The 17206-nt window shown below is 36.7% G+C and overlaps 1 protein-coding gene across 1 annotated transcript in view; it reads right to left on the bottom strand.

Moving 5' to 3' along the window:
* The window catches only part of NWD2 (NACHT and WD repeat domain containing 2), a 54977-nt gene that overhangs the window by 19901 nt on the left and 17870 nt on the right, over positions 1-17206 (bottom strand). The window contains exons 2-3 of the mRNA XM_086464597.1: positions 13213-13301; positions 8272-8388 (exon numbers count right to left, since the gene is read on the bottom strand). Of these exons, the coding sequence (XP_086320723.1) occupies positions 8272-8388; positions 13213-13301 (206 nt within the window). The remainder of the gene's footprint in view (positions 1-8271; positions 8389-13212; positions 13302-17206) is intronic.

Consider the following 17206-nt stretch of genomic DNA (forward strand, 5'->3'; position numbering starts at 1 on the left):
ATGCTAGCAGTATGATGACCTAGTAAACTTAAGACTGATGTGGAACTATCAGTCCCTTCCAGATGTTCTTAATTTATTTATGTGTGTTCCATACTTTTCACATGCTTGGAGGGGAAGAACTGCTTTTTCTGGTTTATTAAAATAGTATAAATTTGTAGGAGGCTAGAAAGGACTGTAGCATAGTTGCAGGATGAAAGGAACTAATTCCTATGAAAGGAACTAATAGTCTAAACTGTAGTAACAGTTAAGGAGAGAAAGAAAAATGTGGAAGGGATCTTCCAAAAAGGTGAACTGAAGGAAAAAGACTAAAGTAAGCACTGTGATAATGGAGATTAAAGCTTTCCTTGGCTTGATAAACCAACCCCTTAAACACTTGACAAAGATTGTGCCTAATGAAGATTGGCATTACTTAAAGTATTCAGTGTGTCAACAATCTTTACAGTTAATTCACATCACCAAATATTACGATGAGAATACTAACCCTAATAATTTAATTTATATTAAATATAAGTCCATCTTTTCATAAAGCCACCTTCAGAATTGTCACATTTCAAAAACTATAGTTCTTCAGTACTACTCAATATTAGTTTTCCATTTATAATACAGATGAAAAATATCACCTTTATAAATCATCTTAACTTTCACTTACCATACTTCTTCAAGAATGGAACAGGTTAAAATAAAACCTATAGTAGCTTTCTATTGGGATATCTTCATGCCTTTTCTAACACTAATTTTTAACTAAAAGCTAATCGGACCTAAAATTAATGGTAAGTGTACAAGCATGAAATACTAATTACTGCCTGCAGGTAACAGGTCAAGTCATTAGCTAAACATTTAAAAATTCTGTAGCAAATCCGCATAGGAAATGAACGAAATATTGCAAAGAGCATCAGGTCATGACACTTCTCTCAATAAAAACACTATCTTGCCTATGCCACGCAATGGCATGACCGAGAGGCAGAGTATATGCGCCGCAAAAGTACGTGGGCAGGTGATACGCTGTTTTTCCAGCCATGAGTAGCACCATTCTAAATTCTTTTTAAGCAGTTTGAGGCATTAAAGTAATTTCTATACTATGCAAAATAGCTGACAGGAAAATAACATGTAGTTTACTCATAGTAATTGCAGTCTCCATAGCATTCTAAGCAAGTAATCTCAGCTTCATTTTTTTGAGGTGGAATGGAATAAGAAGTTACTCTGTGAGGTTTTCCAGTTATAAAAGAAAGATGCATATGATAATTAGCTGCTACATGGCATGCTAACAGAATAATAACTCCAAAAAAAGCACCTTGCACTGAAGGCAAATATTTCAAGAGAAAAGAGGCAATACCTTGGGGATGCATACCAGTATCACTATGAAGAACACTGATACTGTCTCTTATTTTACTTCTGTAAATTAGTATCTTTCATTGTTAAAGAAAAATGGATCCTGAGAAATTATACATTCAGATTATCTTAAAAAAAAACCCAGACCCAGCCACTGCTAGCTGGATTTAACAATAATCAGACTGAAAAGTGAACTAGTTGCTTTGTGGGTAGGTGTTTGTTTCTGGGTCTGTTATTGGAGAACTAAAGGATCCATCAAGTGAATCTTTGTATTTGAGAAAAGGGAAGGCGTATACCCTAGGTGCAAGCAATAGCATTAAGAGTTCTCTTTGAACTTATCAACTACCTGCAAAATACTGTAAAGCAAGCTCTTTCTTTACACAGAAACAGAACCGCAAGATTTAGGATTCTCACGCCCTGCCCTTCCCTGCCCTCCCCGCGCCCCCCACCCCAACTCCGCAGAACAGACAGTGTTGGTTTTCTGATCTACAGTTTCATTTGTAGAACAGACCCTGATAGCTAGCTGATTACAATACTACCTCAGAAGATGATTTGGTAAAGCTCTTGAGTGTCAAGAGAAAATAAATCTCATAAATCTCACACAGCCTCTTTCTTCCTCTACACATTATACATAGCATGATGGAAATTTGAGTTCATTCTAATCTTATTCTCACCAATATGGTCATTTACATTAAACATAATACTTAACCTTTCTGGAAGGCAGCACCAAAAATTCTATTTATGTCAAGAAAAGGAAATACAGTGACTTAGCAGAAAATATGTACAGTCTTCTGACTATAGGTTGAAAATGCAAGCTATTTTAAGACTCCATCAAAAACCATGCAGTTTCTGTGTTCTGTGGAAAAGCTGCCTGATGAATCTTGTAGCTATTTTCAATGGGATACATTTAAAAAATTGGTAAGCATTTTTAGAACCTAGATTTTAGATTTAGAGAATCAGAGGTGATTCACAGGAAAATACATATTCAGCCCTAAAGCAGATCAAGGAACACACTCACAATAGCTTAATCATATAATATCACCCTATGCTTGATTCCACTCTGTGTGTAGTGTGGTTCAGAGACTAACAACATGGTAAGGGATATATACCGTTTGCCTGTTAGTCTGGAGGCTGTGAAAGAAGACCAAGAGTGGCTGAGGGGAAAGTGGCATACTGTGTCTTTAAAATTTAATCACTTTTTCTATTTTGAAGGATTTTAAAAAGTGTACAAAGCTCTACGTTGACATTCACAGAAAAATCTTTCCCGTTGGCCAAGTCCATCTAAAACAGGATTAGCGTCTATTGACATATACTTCACTTCAGATTAATGCCAACAAGTCCTATGGAGCTGTTCCTGATACACTGTATGACCCCAAAGCCACTTATGTTAGAGAGAGTTCTTATTTGGATGGGTCCGATGCAGAATGAGAAGAAAATTCATAGTTTGATATTTGTTTCTTGGAATGTACTTTATTGGGAGAGATGGGCTATTGCGCCACGTCTGGTTCCAGCTATTTCTCCTCATTCACTTAAAACTATATGTGGAGCTGCTTCCTTGAGGAAAATTAAATTCTGAAATGTACCAAGCATGCATAACTTCTGCTGAATTCCGGAAGAGTACTGGGTGCTTAGCATTCCCCCTAAACTGGTTGTTTTACTATAGACACATTTAACTGACTGTAGCCTCCCTAACTTAAAATGTGTGGCAATTTTCCCAGGCGAGCAAAAGCAAAATGTAACTCAGGTATTTCAGAACCAAATGTGTATATTTGGTTTTCACATTAGGAAAAAACCTTAAAGTAACATCAGAACTGAAATGGGAGTTGAGGAGATGCAGCAGAGCTGGAGTAATACAATTTGGAATTTTCTCTGAGCTGGAATGCACTCAGAATTAATTATCAACCATTTCTACTAAGCAAAGAGAACCAAGTAGCAGTGTACTTCGTGGACTGATTAAAGCATGCATTGTACTGTAGGAACAAAAAGATCCAGAGATGTAAAAAACATTTCTGTCCTCAATTTACCATATTTTGTCTTCAATTTCAGGGTAATTTAAGGACATGCCAAATATTGTAAATTGCTAATGTTCTTTTAAAATCCTGCTGGAATCCCAGTTTTATAATGCTAGGTCTTTTTTAATGATTCATTAATGCTGAAATTAAAAACAATCTGTCAATAATTTGAGAGGGATAATGTAAATTAAAATGGCTGCTCAGAGTAGGTAGAAAATGTTTTTACTATTCTTTGGACAAGATTATTTGAATGATGGGTGGAGAGAATCTCTTAGGTTTGTACAAACCCAAACATATTTAACTGAGCAAATTATTACAAGCAACAAACTATTTCATTTCCATTTCTCCCTTTCATTTCACAATTTTTTGGGATGTAGCCATGTGAGAACAGCAGTTCAGGCAGAGAGTGCGTGGTGCCGCACAGATGGAAGAGCACCTACGTGTTATAAGTTGCAGGGTGTGTTTGAAGAGAGGTGCAGAGAAGCCTGCCAGTTCTCGCATCTGTGCTAAGGCATAATCAACAGCAGATTAGTACTGGAGTATTAGTTCGGGAACCCTGATAAAAGGGCAGTAAACTTATTCTGCAAATAATCACTATAGACTAATGACACCCTAAATAGCTCAAGGCCTTAAGTGGTAGCAAACACTGTACTTGGGTTCCTAAATTAGCAGTCTACCTCCCTAATGTCTCCTTGCTGTTAATGGAGAAACAGTCATCCAGAAGATACCTCAGATATTAGCAGAGGTACCTATATTTTTCTACTAGTTGTTAAAGGTGTTGAGACTAGATCTGTAATAGATGTTCATGATCAGTACTAGTTGTGGGATGATAATATAATCTTTATCGTCAATCTACCATCCTGTCTGTATTGCCCTCTCTCATAATTTACTAGGAAACATAGCCTAACAAAATGTAAAGGTTCCAGTGATGCCCTGAATGTATTTTGTCTTTAATACCATTACCCAATGCAGAGTTTAAGCACTTCACAATTCAATAAATATACTGTATTTCAATCTCTCCATGTAGATTTCAGAGACAATCAGTATGATTTCTGCATAAAATTTGTATGGAAAGTATTTTCTCCACAGAAATAGTACTTTTCCCCTCATAAATAAATCTTGGTGAATTATGCTGTAGATCAAAAATAGCGTGGTATGAAAAATAGCATGGTACAGTAAAGGCTATGAGTTTTTAAATGATCATGTATAATAGGCACTGATTTTACACAGCAAAAAACCAAGCAAACAAAAAATCCAGCCTAACCAAAAAGCAAACAACTCTCCTCTTCCTTATTGGATCAAGTGTTGATAGAGCTCAGGCAGTAGGTAAGAGTGGGACTGTACGTTCCCAAAGAAAGTGTCACAGGAAATGAATTGCCCATTTTTTTCAGAACTGCCTCCTCCTTTGTGTTTATGTGTATGTGTTCATTTGGATTTTGTTGATTCGTACCTGAAGAAAAACTCAGGGTTCCAACTTCTGCACTGCACTAATTTAAGAACTGAACTTCATTTTCTCTCCATCTGATACCAGAATGCAGGCACAAAATGCCATCAAGAAACACTTTTTAAAATCAATCCATATCTGCTAGTTAATTCTGGATAGTCTGATTTAATCCTAGATCTGTGTCTGAATTAAAAAAGTGGTAACTGAAAAGTAAAAAAAAAATACCCAGCTGAATGGAAGTGGCACATTTTATAGAAATTTCTCAAGAAATAGGAAGTTGCCCAAAGCCTGCAGTGCCAAAGTCAGTTTTTAATTATATTACTATAAATTAAAACTAGTCATGCTTGTTGGAGTAGCATCATCTTCAATTTGTGTTGTAAATGAAATAAACACCATCCCACTAAGGTACAAAGCAGCAAAGAACAAATGTGCACAAAGATATTTCTGTATTTTTGCCAGTTTAGTCATTGGGAGAGCTATTCCTCTGGCCCATACTTGGAAAACCTGGCATAAATATTGAAGCTGTTGTCTCACTGCAACCTCTTTGCTAACTGTTTTGTTCTGTTTAAAATTTCTGATTTGGCTTGATTTCTTTCCTTAGTAACAATATCAGGCAGGCAGTTCTTAACAGCTTCAAAATTCTGAGCTGCTAAAATATGCAGCAATAGTACACGCTGAGGTTTCCTTCACTGTCAGAGATTTCAGAACATCCATGTCTAAGGACACAGGAAAAAAGCCATGCCTTTCTGCTCCAACTCTGTTTCTTCATCAAAGAGAAGATGAAAAGTAGAATAATAAACTCAGAAAACTAAATTTAGTAACATAAGATGGAAGCTACCCAAACTTTCTAGAGATCTGGGCCAGCAGGTCTTGTGAAAAACAGTGTCATGACAGCATCAAACCCAGCCCAGACTCAGTACTCCAAGCACCGAGCTCTTTACAGTCAAGCACTGAGACAGCCTTTGTTCCCCAGGGCTCTGAAGCTAAATGAGAGAGTGAGACAGGTAGGTGAATGAAATAGACCCAGCGATACGGTTGTAAGGGTGTGCTAAAAGTACGGAACAACACATGCCACAGCTTGCTCTTTGTCTAATCTTTGGCATGGAGGGAAGTGATCTCCAGCTTTCACAGCAGGCAGTGTTTTGTATCCCTTCCATCCCCATGGGATTCTGTGGTTTCAGTTAGCTAAATCTTTAAAATTCTTCCCTTAAAAAAAAAAAAATGAGGACATGCAATTTTTTCAGAACTCTGCCTCATTATGACAAGTCTAAGAGTTCACTGAGGTATGTTTACATATAGAGGAGAAATCTACGTTTTCTAAATTATTATCTTAGCAAATATATTACAGAAAAGAAAATTTGGAATAGCAAAGGCATGGTCTTAAAATTGTCTCCCATTGAAGTCTAACATCAAAACACAGGTTAATAAGTGGGAATCAAAGCTTTCAAAGGAGAGTGGTGGGTGTCCTTTGATGCCTGAGCGACAAGCACTTCCACTACCCTTCCAGTTGCAATGAACAAGTGACTATGGAGGGGACAACCAGTAGTATATCAGTAGTAAACAGAAGGAATGTTTTTTTTTTTTCACTTTCAGACCAATCCTTGAAAACTGGTAATAAAGACATGTAATAGCAAAATGCTTATAATTTAGTAAAACTTATACTAACAATTAGTATAATAATTGACAAACTTAGTTAAGTAGGGTTAGGCGTGTTTGCTTCAAAACATCCAGCCTGATGGACAGATACTGAATGAGTCTGTCTTTTGCCCTGTGTGCTCTGGTACTTCTACAGCACTAGAATGAAACTGGAACTGAATTTACCTAATGTAGGCAAGATATCTATTCTTTTCTCTGCAAGCACTTTGTCTTCTTAAACACAAATGAAGAGTTTCATAGAGGTTAATTTAACTTGAGACTTAACCTAATATCTCTGCAGTCCTACAACTATGCATAGAAAAAGAATTGTCATACATTCCCCGCTTATTTCTCACAAAGATAGAGCCTCAAGACAGCTGATAAAGAATTAAATATGTTTTGGAATAACAGAAATATTTATCTTTCAGAGAAGTATCCTTGATCAAGTCAAATCCTACTCATTGTGGCCTTTTTTGTACTTTCACTGAAGTCTCCCTTGGATATAGTACTTCTCATACACAAAATAAACTCACATTCTTCCCAAATTATCTTGTATTTTGTTCTGATGCTTTAATAGATACTGTTAAGTATGCAGTCTATGCCACTGAATAACCGATCTAATTAGAGAGATTCTATACCTGCTTCTACCTAGAAAGTTAAAGAACAGCCTTGCTTCTCACAAAGAGGATATGCTACTCCCTAAGCAGATGGGAAAAGGCATTTATCAAAAGTCATATATTTTTTGTCTATGTACTTAAAACGAATACAGTCAGCATACCATGCACTAAACTGGTATTTAAATATTTTTCAAGTTAACTGTGTTCATCTTAAAACATGGTACAAATCTCTTTAAGCTCAGAAGAGAAAAAAAAAATGCACTAGTCTGAATTGGATATTTAATATAAAATCAGTGACAGCAAAATCTATTGTATATGATTCATTGGAAGGGGGAAAAGCATACCTGGCAGGACTTTGTATATACAGCCTACTCCCAGTGCCTTTCAGCTATTAGAACCCTACACAATGTTTGGCATAACTTCTTAAATTCATGCTGCTTCAGCTGTAAAAGCTGTGAGGGACAGCTGGAGACAGTTGAGCTTGATGTAAAACAACGGGTTCATCTACAGAAAAAGACCTCTCTGACATTAAAAAAAAAACACGTAAAGCTTTCTAAAGCACTCATGTAAAAGTGTTTTGGTCTCTCCTTTAGGCCTAATAGGAAAAGCCAGTGAAGTTGTATCTTTTTTGCCAGCTTTACTGACTCTTGAAGAATCCTAATAGCAATGCTTGTTCTGGCAACAAGAAAGAGAAGGCAGAGAGTAGGGAAAAAACAAAGACTCAGAGCTGCCTCAGGTTGTCACCAAGGTTGTCACTCCAGTCTTTTCACACTCTCATACCTGGCATCCCAACTTGTCCTGGCTTTACGACACAGAACACCAAAATGCAGATCACAGAAGACAGTTCTTGGCTGCTGCGGTGCTTTTGTAAGTCCTTCTACGCCAGCCAATAATGCATGTGTGAGATGTGCCAAGAATTAATTAATGGTGGCCTCCTTAAACAAGTAGTCCATACTTCTGTTGTGATAGTAGTACGGTCATACCTTGTAGTTTCTAAATCCATCTTGCTATGGGGACTGATCATGAAGGATCCTTCTTTCCTCTCCACTAATACTGAATAATCACTGTTAATCTACAGTGTAGGGAAACATTTAGATGCAGTATAGCAAATGTACAATGAGGAATATCAAATATTTTAGAAAGAAAAAAAAATACATTTGTTAGTGAATCATGCACATTAGGATAGCTAACATTGTATTTTTGTTGTAAAGTAAAACATTATTTTTATACCCACAACAAAACATGGACCTGCAGAACTTTTCAAGCAATCTTCTAACAGCTTCATACGAGTCTTTTGCAGCTCAGGACTGTCCCATTCATCTGCTTCAACTCCCCAGTATAAGTCTATGACCTGGAAAATAGTATGCAACATTGTCACTTTATCATATGCCCTTTCTACCTATCAAATTTGTCGACGTTTCGTGAGCTGTTAAGCATTGCTCTGCAGTGCAGTAAAAGGCAATGAGGTCTGTATCCAGGCCTTACAAAGACTGGCAGGGTTTCCTTAGGTAAATGACAATTCAAGCCTCTTATTTTCCCTCCCAGATAGTCCCTCCTGGGACTGTCTCTCATTTCATATTCATATTTTTATGCAGAGATTAGCATGACAAGATCTTGATTTGATGTACTCTTTATTTGCTACTGTATTGCATATAATGGATAGGTAAGAATAATGACAAAAGCATTGATAAAATCCTTGCTCCATGGAAATTAATGGGAGTTTTGCTGTGGATGACAGTCAAGACCACGACTTGACACCCTGTGTCACTTGTACCACAGGATATAAACTCATCCTGTGCAAATGGCTCAAAAGAAAGAATATATGCGGTTCTGTAATACCGTACTTCCTTTGTTAGCTGGTCTTTGTTACGTTGGAAGCAGAGATTGTACAGATATGCAGTGGCAGACAGCTTGCTGTTCAGCCTTTTATCTGTAGCTACAGACTCAGTTTTGTGATGGTAATTAGTTGCAAACAAACTCCTGGAAGAAACTGGAATATGGATGTTAAACTTATTTGAAGAAATTAAGTGATCATCTGTGATTTCACTACATACTTTAACCAAAAGGCTGAACTCTTACTGTGGGAAATTGAATTTAAAAGAATAGGGATCATGCGTTTGCATTTCTTTTGAAATAAAACTTATGGTATATTGCACTACTCTCTCATTTAAACTACTGTTGATGCTTAACATCATGTATTTGCCTTGAACAAAGAAAGTTCAAATGAATGGTTAAAAAAAAAATATCAAAATTGTGTTGACATGAATATATTACAATATTGTTTATTGTAATATTATTTGTAATGTGGAAGCACTCTACTGTTTCCATAAGAAACAGGACTGCAAAACTAGCTATTGTCTAAATAGATCATAAAATCAGCCAGAACTAATAATGGGTCGATGTAAAACTAAAATTCACCAGTTTATAGCTGATTAATCTCCATGGGAAATTTCTCATAACAATAAATGCCAAGGTTTAAGACCTAATCCTAGAAGCATTTATACTCATGTTTAATTTCACTACCAACAGTCTTGTTGGTTATTTCTGCCAGAAAAGTTTGGGACATGTGTCAGTATTTGCTGGAGTAGGCACACTGTTGCCAAACACAAGAGGTAATGTACTGTCTGACTGATGATGAGTGAAATAGCCCAATGTATACATTATGGCTTACACTGCCAAGAAAATACACTTAATGTCTTTATTTTTTACAGAAACTCTGTTCCAAAATTTTGCTGGAACAAGCAGCTTCTGCTTTACAAAACTGCATCTAACAGCCTTCCTGTCCTCTGATTTGCACTGATTTCTTCTCTGTCCTCTTCTCTTTTAGTCCAATCAGGAAAAAAGCATTCCCTTCTTGCTCTGTCCCTTCTGTTATATATCTATATGACTTCATTATTGAACTTCACATTGTATTCAGCTGTCTGATTACTTGAATGATACAGCTTCAGTATTCCAGTCTTAAAATTAGAGCATCTCAGCATACAGTCAAAAGTATTTGAATTACTGGTTGAATGAATTTATTGTGCTGCTCAAGTTCATCTGAAACATAAAAGCAATTTCTATTTTAATTAACTGTTCAGAAATCATGCTAACTCTGTAAAAGTGAAGAGGAAATTCTCTGGAATAGCAGATATTGTAGTAGCTCAGCAGCTGCCTTCTGTGTGTTACAACGTTAGAGATTATTTTTATTTGGCAACAAAATTTTGGTGCATAGTATCTTAATGTTGTAACTTTGTCCTGCAAGAAGAAATATTTTAGCCATCAAGTCTCTAAAGGCACCAAGAATTTAAAAATGAGAGGCTTATCAGTTATTCATTATGGTAGCTAAAATAGGATTTACAAAATTAAAGAAATGGAGCAAGAAGACAACTGTATCCAATGTTGAAGTACGTTTTTACTCATACTTGGAAAAACTGTGTGACAAACACCCACTCTAACTTTCAGTAAGGCTGCCAAGGTGAGATGACAACCAGTGCTCCGTGTGAGAGCTACGTACACACAGTGGACTGACACTGGTCTAGTTGAGTTCCACACTAGTCTTTTGGAGACTTTTCATTCATAATTCAGTGTTTCCTTTTGCTTATTTTAGCTTTTGTCCTACCAATCTTAGAGTTTCACAGATTTTTCAAAGGAAACAGAATAATTTTGTCTTTATCGCTTCTAAGTGCTTAAAAAAAAACCCCACGAAAAAAACCGTTCATGCAGATTACCACTTTCCTTCTAGAAAATTTCACATAGTGAAAATGATTTGAAACAGTTCATTGTTCCCAAGAAGAAAAGAGTATGCTGCTAATTAACTATGATTAGTTATCCTCCAAAAATTTTCTATTACAAATACTTTCTTTAACCTCTCTGTCCCCTAAAAAATCACTGTATTTCAGGTACAAAACACGATGCACTCTGGAAGCCTTTTTCTCACCTTAATTGCTTTCTGTCTTCACCAATACTTGTTTTGCAGAAATATTTTCTAATTCAACAGAAAAGGAAGTCCATCAGGCAAACAAATTCATAGAGTGATTGAATATATTTAGTTCTGCTTCCACACACATGGTGGTTATGTTCCCTAACAGCTCCCACCAGCTTGAGGACACCTGACAGATCTCATGCTTTGCAACAACTGAAACACATTATCAGTGCAGCCAGGTGACTCAGTGGAAGCTGGAACAATGAATGTACTCAAATGCATTTCATTTGGGCCATGATTTATCCGGAAGAGGGCATCTTCAGGACACCCTATATTATAGGGTATTTGTGGTAGTTACATGCAAGGTAGTTCTTGATTGACAGTAGATTACATACCATCATGAAATGTTATGTGCTTTGCTCTGTACTGGGAAATATAAATTTATCCCTGTACCTCAAAAGTACATAATACTTTTTTGACACTGCTGCACTAAAAACTGTAGTCTCAATTTTGCATGCTAACCTAAGAAACCCAGTGTATCAGGAATGTAAAAGGCAAAAAAAAAAAAGAATCTTTTGATAAATTCTACCTCAGAGCCTCCTCCAAAATGCTTTACTACTTTCCCTTGGTAACTTTTTTTTGTACAGGTTTTCCTACTTGGCTTCTGCAGAAATGTGTTTTCAGAAATGTGTCAGTGGAGCTGTCTCTCAGACCTCGTATCACATAAGGATGCTCCTGGTGTTGAAACTATATAACAAAATCATTTCCTACCATGAATATCAACTAGAGTAAACTTAATTATTCCTCCCCTAGAGACTACATTACAATCCATTTGAAGAAAGATGTTTCCTCTCACAGAGAATTCAGTGGATTATGATCTACTTGGAAGAGACATTTTCCTCCTGTCACTGAGATGTCTCCTCAAAGATAACTGAGAAATAAAGAGTTTACATTTTCCATTAATATCACATGGTAGTATCAGGAGAAAAATGCTTTATTATTTAAATATCTTTTGCTATTCCTTGCATGTACCACTGCAGCTGGGACTTCCCAATCAGCTGATGAGCTAGGACCTTCAGATGAAATTCTTTTATAGCCATAATCAAAAATCACTCTGGAATTTACCACCATGCAGATTCAGCATCTCCACTGTGATTCAGGGAATTAAAACCAGATATCCTAATTTAAGAACTTGTTATTTTGATTAAAAACCAGCTGCATGTGCATCAAGAATAATACATGGGGAGGAACAGGATCTTGCATAAAAGGCATTAGCTGTTTCGAAGTAAGCAACACTCTGTAGAGCTGAGTTTTTGGGGTCACTAAGGTGAGAGATTAATACAAGTATGTGAGGAAGGCTTGAGGATGTAGAACCAGAATTTCTGAAAAACTGAACAACTTTTTCACAGCATTGCACACTGCATTTGTTTCTTTTAGCAGAGAGCGAGTTCCAGGCCTGCTGACATATATAGGACTTTACTGGATGACTTTATTGGACTGTGAATTAGGATATACCTGACTTAAAAGTACCAGCGACTTTAACTGTGATGGCAAACTCATGTGTTTTAAGTCAAATGCAACTTTATTTATTACCAATTGGCTCTTACCAAAGTTGTGGATAGGTTTATGTCTTCCATAACACAAAGGAAAACATGACCTGACTGAAGCAATGTGAATTTTACAATTGACATTAAAGGAAGCAAATTCCATAGTATATAATCACAATAGAAATGTTCCACATTCAATTCATTTCGGTAATCAGTTTCAATATTGACCTGGATAAATTATTTTCTACATTACAGTGGAAGACAAATCCATAGTTAGAGTAGATATAACAACTATGTGAATATACAGATGGTGCTACTTCAATGATGATTACATGAAATTAAAAATAGGTTGCATTAACTTCAGTATCGTTTCTAAAAATACCACATGGTAATTCAGATGTAACTTTATTTCTTCTTAAATACTTTGAATATCTAAAATAGAGGTGGTTTCATTAAATTTCTAATGTGAAAGTCATCAGTTTGTTGCCATATTGCTTTTACCACCAGTGCAATGTTGCATTGTAAAACTGTGATTTTTTTCATCTATTCAGAATTTACCTCAAATCTGCTTGAAAGATAATTTAAGTACATCAATTCAGTGCAATTAACATACGAAATGCATTTTTTGCAATTTTCTATTTTACCAATGATATTTTAAAATGTTATCTGTCCTAACTAGAGTTTCAAGAAAAAGTAACACAAGATTCAACACAACAAAACCTACCTGAAATTCCAGCCCATAGTTTTCCCTGCAGAATTCTCTCAGTTTAGGATATACATGTTCTCTTAGGGCGCTCCTTTCTGCTATGGTATCTGCATTGGGGAAAAAGATGTTATTACCAATATTTATACGAACCCTGTTCTTTTAGTCAGAGATACAGATTTATCACATAGAAGAGAGCCCTTAACACACACACACACAAACCTAAAGAAAATCACGTGCTGGGATTTAATCTCCAAACTGATGTTTGTACCACATACAGTCTGGAGATTAAGGAAATCTCCGAAGTCAGAATTTCTTTATCAGTTTGACTTCTATTTAATTTTCAGGAAGCTGAATTTTATGAATTAGAGATACCATGGAACAAAGAGATACACTGAAGATGAAAGAGATCTCTATACTTCGAAATAAATCGATAACATGAATCAATGACATTGTGTCACCACTATCACTTTCTTTACCATCTTTAATCTGATTGCATCTTAAAAGGAAAAGAGCTCTTAATAGTATTGTTTATGGTGTCTTTTGGCCCAGGTGATTCCTGCTGTCATACGAAATGTACAGTTCATGTTATTCTTGCCATGCAAAATGGCATGTGTTTTGATAATGAAGTACAATATGGCAATGACACCAAATTACTATTAATGTTCTGTCTGTCCAGGTTAATCTGAACACATTTATATAAAACATATCACTCAAGAAACATACTGTCAAATGTGAAGTAAATTTGGTTAGTAATGAAATCTAGATAATAAAATTTGTCTTTCCCAATAAGACTAAGATATGTGACAGATTTTGCTAGGTCTAGCTTGTGACCAGTGTCGACTTAGTTAAGACACAGAGGGATGACACCATTGCTAAGTTATTGCCAAAAATGAAACACAGCTGTTGTAAACCACTATATCTGAGTGCCATGTGATGAAAGATAAAGTGTTAACTTATGAATGATGGAGCACATCTACTGCAGTTAAAGCAGTATTTGTGTAACTGCATTGAAACAAAACAATAGGTTAAAACTGATTTAACAATCCCCATATTGTTGTAAACCAGAGATATGTATGCAAATCTAACAATGTTTTATTTATCAGAGCCACAGCTGATACATCTAAGTCAGAGGTCTGTTCATTGAATCATGGTCAGAGATTTATAATATTTTTTTATTTTGACAATTCTAGGAGAGCGTGAAATCCATAATTTAATTAATTACACCAAATTTGTAATATCGTTGTTAATATTTACATATACCTTTGAAATATTACACAAATGTGTGGTATAATTACCATTTATTTTTATAAACAGAAAGCAATTCAGAACACCTCCAGAGAATTATTTCTAGTGAAATCTTCACCAGGGTAAAAGGTTATACCACAAAAGCTCCAAAGTACAGCCATGAGCTTAATCCAATTTATCTGAATTACCACAGTTCTTCCTTCACAAACTTTTATAGTGAAAATGGTCAAAGGCATAGCAGTTTTCATAAAACATTCTAAATGCAACAATATTATGTATTTATGTTTTCATGTTTTAAAATATACTAACTACACTAATGTGTTCTGAAGACGACAGTCCAGAAGCATTAGTCAAGTCCTTGCTCCCGTGCAAGCTTTCTATTTGACTGTGGGCACGCCACTCAAGGCGAGACCCTAAATCTGAAGTGCACAGCTTTTATATATTCAATTTGAACACTTCAGATAAGACAGACCCTGCTCTGGGCTACATTCAGAAGAATGTGGCTGCACTCCCTCTCTCCTCACTTCCTTCTCGGGAAGTTATTGCCCTCCTCTCCCTGGCACTGAAGAGGCTGCAGCAGGAGTGCTGTGCCCAGCTCTGGCACCCCAAATCAGGAGGATGGGGAGGAAACTGGAGAGGCTACTGAGATGGTCAGGGGCCAAGAGCACATGGGCTACAAGGGGAGACTGAGGGATCTGGGCTTGTTTAATCTGGCAAAGAGTGTAAGGGGCACCTAACCACAGGCTACAACTACTTCTAAGGTACTTACAAAGATGATAGAGCCAAGCTCTTTGTGGCAGCGTCAGACAGTACAAGAAAGGCAATGACAACATATCACAGCTTGGGAAGTTCAGGGTGGACACTAGAAGCTCCTCTGTCCTTGGAGCTCTTCAAGACTCAACTAAACAAGTTCATGGTTGATCAAGTTACTGTTGGCAGCACTTCAAGAGAGGTTAGCTCAGACGACCTCCTGAGTCCCCCTTGCAACCAGCAGTGATTCTGTCTCTCAGAAGACCCTGCAGGTTTAGCCTAGTCATCCAGGCCCCTCGTACAGTGCCTGGGAAGAATTTTGCTACTGTGTGGGCCAGTGGGAGCAAAACTGTAGAGTAAAATAAGCTGATGCCAAGGACCCAATGTCCATGCCATAAGTATTTCAGGGTATTTTACTTCAGATTGAGCTCAACCCCCACAAACATCTGGAGTGCATTAGGTGAGATCCTGGGCCTATCTTCCTGGTTTTCATCCAAAAGGAACCCAGTTCATGCACACCAAGACTGCTCTATGATGTGTCAAAGTATATTAGATAGTGATGATCAAGAGATTCACCTCAGAAATGTATTCCAGATCTGGATGAATACAGACACATCCTACAAATATTTAGGGATGGAGTGCAAAAACCAATACTCTCAGCCCAAATCTGCCTGAGTAAGTACATAAAGAATAGAGGGACAGATGAGTCTCTCACTTCTTAGGATCCACAGTCATTAATTGTCTCTCATACTTTAATGCCTAAATCAACCTTTTCTTGCAGAATGTAGTACACAGTTAACGAGCCTAATTAGCCAGAGGGTTGCACTGTGCCGATGCAGCAGTATTATTTGGGCTCCAAGGCAACTTTTCTCAGTGCTAGCTTGGAGTCATGGTACTGCGCAGTGTTGCTGTACCTTGTGATAAAAGCTACCTGTGTACTTTACTTCATTTGAAATACCTCACTTTCTTTTTACCTTCACAGTAACCGAGGCCTTTAGATCAATCAGTGGCAGAAGACTATATATTCTGTATTCTTTGCCTTAACACTGCTTAATTTTGGCATGCAAGTTTATGAAAACACAGAGCATCATATCTTCACTACTAAGTAGAATAAACTATTGAAAACCAACTTACTACTCAGCTACTGAGCTAAACCAAAATGATTCTTGCCTCTCTAGTCAGAAATTAATCATGACTACAGCTTTGTTATTACAGAAGCAACAATTCACAGTTACTGTTTGCAGTTACTTAAATGATCAGTGTGACAGCAGACAGCACAGTCTTGCTAGGAAAATAAAATAGGCTAAGTGGCAGTAACAAAAAGAAATTATTGGAAAAGGGCAGAAGAGTAAACATGACTAAATGATAAATGGGAAATACATTGTCTGAGGCACACAACAGATGAAACTGTATTCTGCTGCTTTCCATTTATGCCCATAGGATTTACACTGCAGAACCCCCACTGGCTCTAGTTTTAGGACATGATGCTGTTCCCTGCAGCATAACCTGTGGAGTCTTGTTCAGAAAATGAAACAGCACACTGCAAGAGTAGTGCTACATTTCTAATACCTTATAAATGAAATAGAAAGAGATAAAACATTCCTTCAACTAGAACTGTGTTCTGGATAAGACACTTGGCATACTCATCCTGTATATTTATTCCTACCTCCAAATCTAATGGAATGTGTTTATCTAATTGGAATTTGAGTCTGGTGCTTGTATTAAAATATTTTAAGAATTCCCGTATTTGTAATAAGTTGTGAAACTTTAAGGAAACAGAAGTGCATATAGTTAAGATGAACTACAGTAATTAGTATGGATGGTAGATAAGCCGGTTTAATTAAATAAGATCTAACCTGATTTACAGCAACAGCATATCTGTGAAGCTGGCAGATCCTAACAACAAAAATGTGTCACACAAGCAAATTCCACCTTCCAGGCTCCTGCTGCAGATGAACGGTTTAACTAAATGACATTCTCCTAGCAGCCAAAATGAGACAGTAGCTATGAGATGAGC

The sequence above is a fragment of the Leptosomus discolor genome, chromosome 4, assembly GCF_034619465.1.
Source record: "Leptosomus discolor isolate bLepDis1 chromosome 4, bLepDis1.hap2, whole genome shotgun sequence".
NCBI lineage: Eukaryota > Metazoa > Chordata > Aves > Leptosomiformes > Leptosomidae > Leptosomus > Leptosomus discolor.